Genomic DNA, 1,817 nt, shown 5'->3' on the forward strand with positions numbered 1-1,817 from the left:
AAAGGTATCTGAAAAATCAACAAGAAACAACTTTCCATATTCATCTTGCATCAACTGTAGAAGATGGAGGATGGTGATTTTCTTTCACTTTTTTTTGGTTTATTATATATCATTTAATAGATCTAATATGTAGGATTTAAGTTTAAACTCCTCCCACCATTTTGTAATTGCTTGGGACAAATTGTTTTCCCTTTGCTTTAACATTTGTTTTACTCTTCAAACTAATAAGCCATGAGAATTGGGTTACTTGTTTTTTATAACCTGTTTGGTTTAGTCCCGATAAGTTTTCTTTTGACTTAATGTAAAAAAGAAAGAGGAAATTTATACTCAAGAAGGACACATGCTCATTTTAATATATCTCCCTTATAATGTTGTCCCATTTAACATATCTTCCTGGATGATAAGGTTTGGTTGGAATGGAATTATATAACAGGGTTTGTAATTGGTTGCTGAATATGGTTTGAATGTAATCATGTGAACATGGGTGGAATGGATGGAAAGGAATAGGGTGGAATGGCTAGAACGAAATCTTGTGAATGGAATATAATCATATTTAAATAAGGTGGAATCTGATGTTGTACAAGTGAGATCAACCTCCATTTTCAACTAAGGATGCTTTTAGTGTGGAGGAGTTTTGCTGTTCTTGTAACTATGACTTTATCTACATCAATAGCTGCAAGAAAAGCTTCTATTCCCATGGCTGCTTATCAGATCTGTTTAGAAGTTTGGTTGGCTCTTTCTTTGCTTACTGATGCTTTAGCACTTGCAGGACAGGTAGCCTTAAAAATTAAACTAGTACAAGGTTAATGTTGTTGTTCTATTTTTTCCTGTAGTTGTCTGATTGTGTTGTTTTGTAGGCAATTCTTGCAAGTAGTTATTCACAAAAGAACTATGGTGAAGCATGCAGAGTAATAGACAGAGTTCTTAAGGTTAAGGATATATATATTATTATAATTCTTTTTTCCTTTTTAATTTAACTTACAAAAATTATATTGCTAATAAAATAATCCAAATTTTGGTTTTTGTTTAGATTGGATTAATATCTGGAGGTAGCTTGGCTTTTGTGTTGTTCTTAGGGTTTGGACAACTATCTTCCTTATTTACCACAGATTCACAAGTTCTAAATATTGCAAGATCTTGTACTTTGGTAAGAAACTTATTTTATAATTATTTTTATATTCAAGGATCTTTTAGTCAGTTGCGGTTTATGGAAGCTTAATAGTAATCCACAGTTTCAATTCCGCCCCCTAGTTCTAATTGTCATATTCCATTATGTGCACGTAGGTAGGGTTCTTTTGTCAGTTGTGGTTTATGGAAGCTTAATAGTAAGGCTTGTATTTTTACAAGTTAAACTTGCCATGCGAATTACCCCTGATTTCTTTCCTCTTGATATCACGTAAGAATAAAATTAATTTTTTGTATTATTTGATATGTTTATTTTGCTTACATAATTTTTTTTATTTTTTATTTTTGGTATTGCAGAGAGTCTGACCTGTTTACTGAGATCCCAGCCAACATGCTTCTGTTTCAAATATGCATTCCATTTGCTATTAAGAATTTTAAGCTTCAGGTAACGATTAAATCACTTTTAGATTATTGGTTTACTGGAGTGGGTTGAGCACTTGGGCTGACCGAGTTTTTGCTGCCCGGACCTGAATATCACCCTGTACCAGCAAATGGAAATCGTGATCCAGTAAGGCAGGATCTGGATCGGGCCATAGTTGGACATGTGGCGCCTCCTCCCATAGATAATAATGTTAATCCTCCAAAAGTTGATGTTGATGAACGAACTGATTCAGAGCAAGTGTTTGTTTCTT

The 1,817-nt window shown here is 33.5% G+C and overlaps 1 protein-coding gene across 1 annotated transcript; it reads left to right on the forward strand.

Moving 5' to 3' along the window:
• Window positions 1–552: 552 nt before the first annotated feature.
• LOC145076416 (protein DETOXIFICATION 44, chloroplastic-like) lies at window positions 553–1,251 on the forward strand. The gene is made up of 4 exons (XM_079022296.1): window positions 553–774; window positions 858–929; window positions 1,031–1,147; window positions 1,195–1,251. The coding sequence occupies exons 1-4, from the start codon at window positions 613–615 to the stop codon at window positions 1,249–1,251; spliced, it is 408 nt and encodes a 135-aa protein (XP_078878422.1). The 5' UTR covers window positions 553–612.
• The last annotated feature ends 566 nt before the right edge of the window (window positions 1,252–1,817 follow it).

The sequence above is a fragment of the Lactuca serriola genome, chromosome 9 (genome assembly GCF_051521515.1).
Source record: "Lactuca serriola cultivar US96UC23 chromosome 9, Lser_US96UC23_V15, whole genome shotgun sequence".
Lineage (NCBI taxonomy): Eukaryota > Viridiplantae > Streptophyta > Magnoliopsida > Asterales > Asteraceae > Lactuca > Lactuca serriola.

Excerpts from the sequence above, each read along its gene's own strand:
- LOC145076416 (XM_079022296.1), top strand. The coding sequence starts at position 613 with ATGCTTTTAGTGTGGAGGAGTTTTGCTGTTCTTGTAACTATGACTTTA. Across the intron at positions 775-857 it reads CTTTAGCACTTGCAGGACAG|GCAATTCTTGCAAGTAGTTA; the intron begins GTAGCCTTAAAA and ends GTTGTTTTGTAG. Across the intron at positions 1,148-1,194 it reads TTGCAAGATCTTGTACTTTG|TCAGTTGCGGTTTATGGAAG; the intron begins GTAAGAAACTTA and ends AGGATCTTTTAG.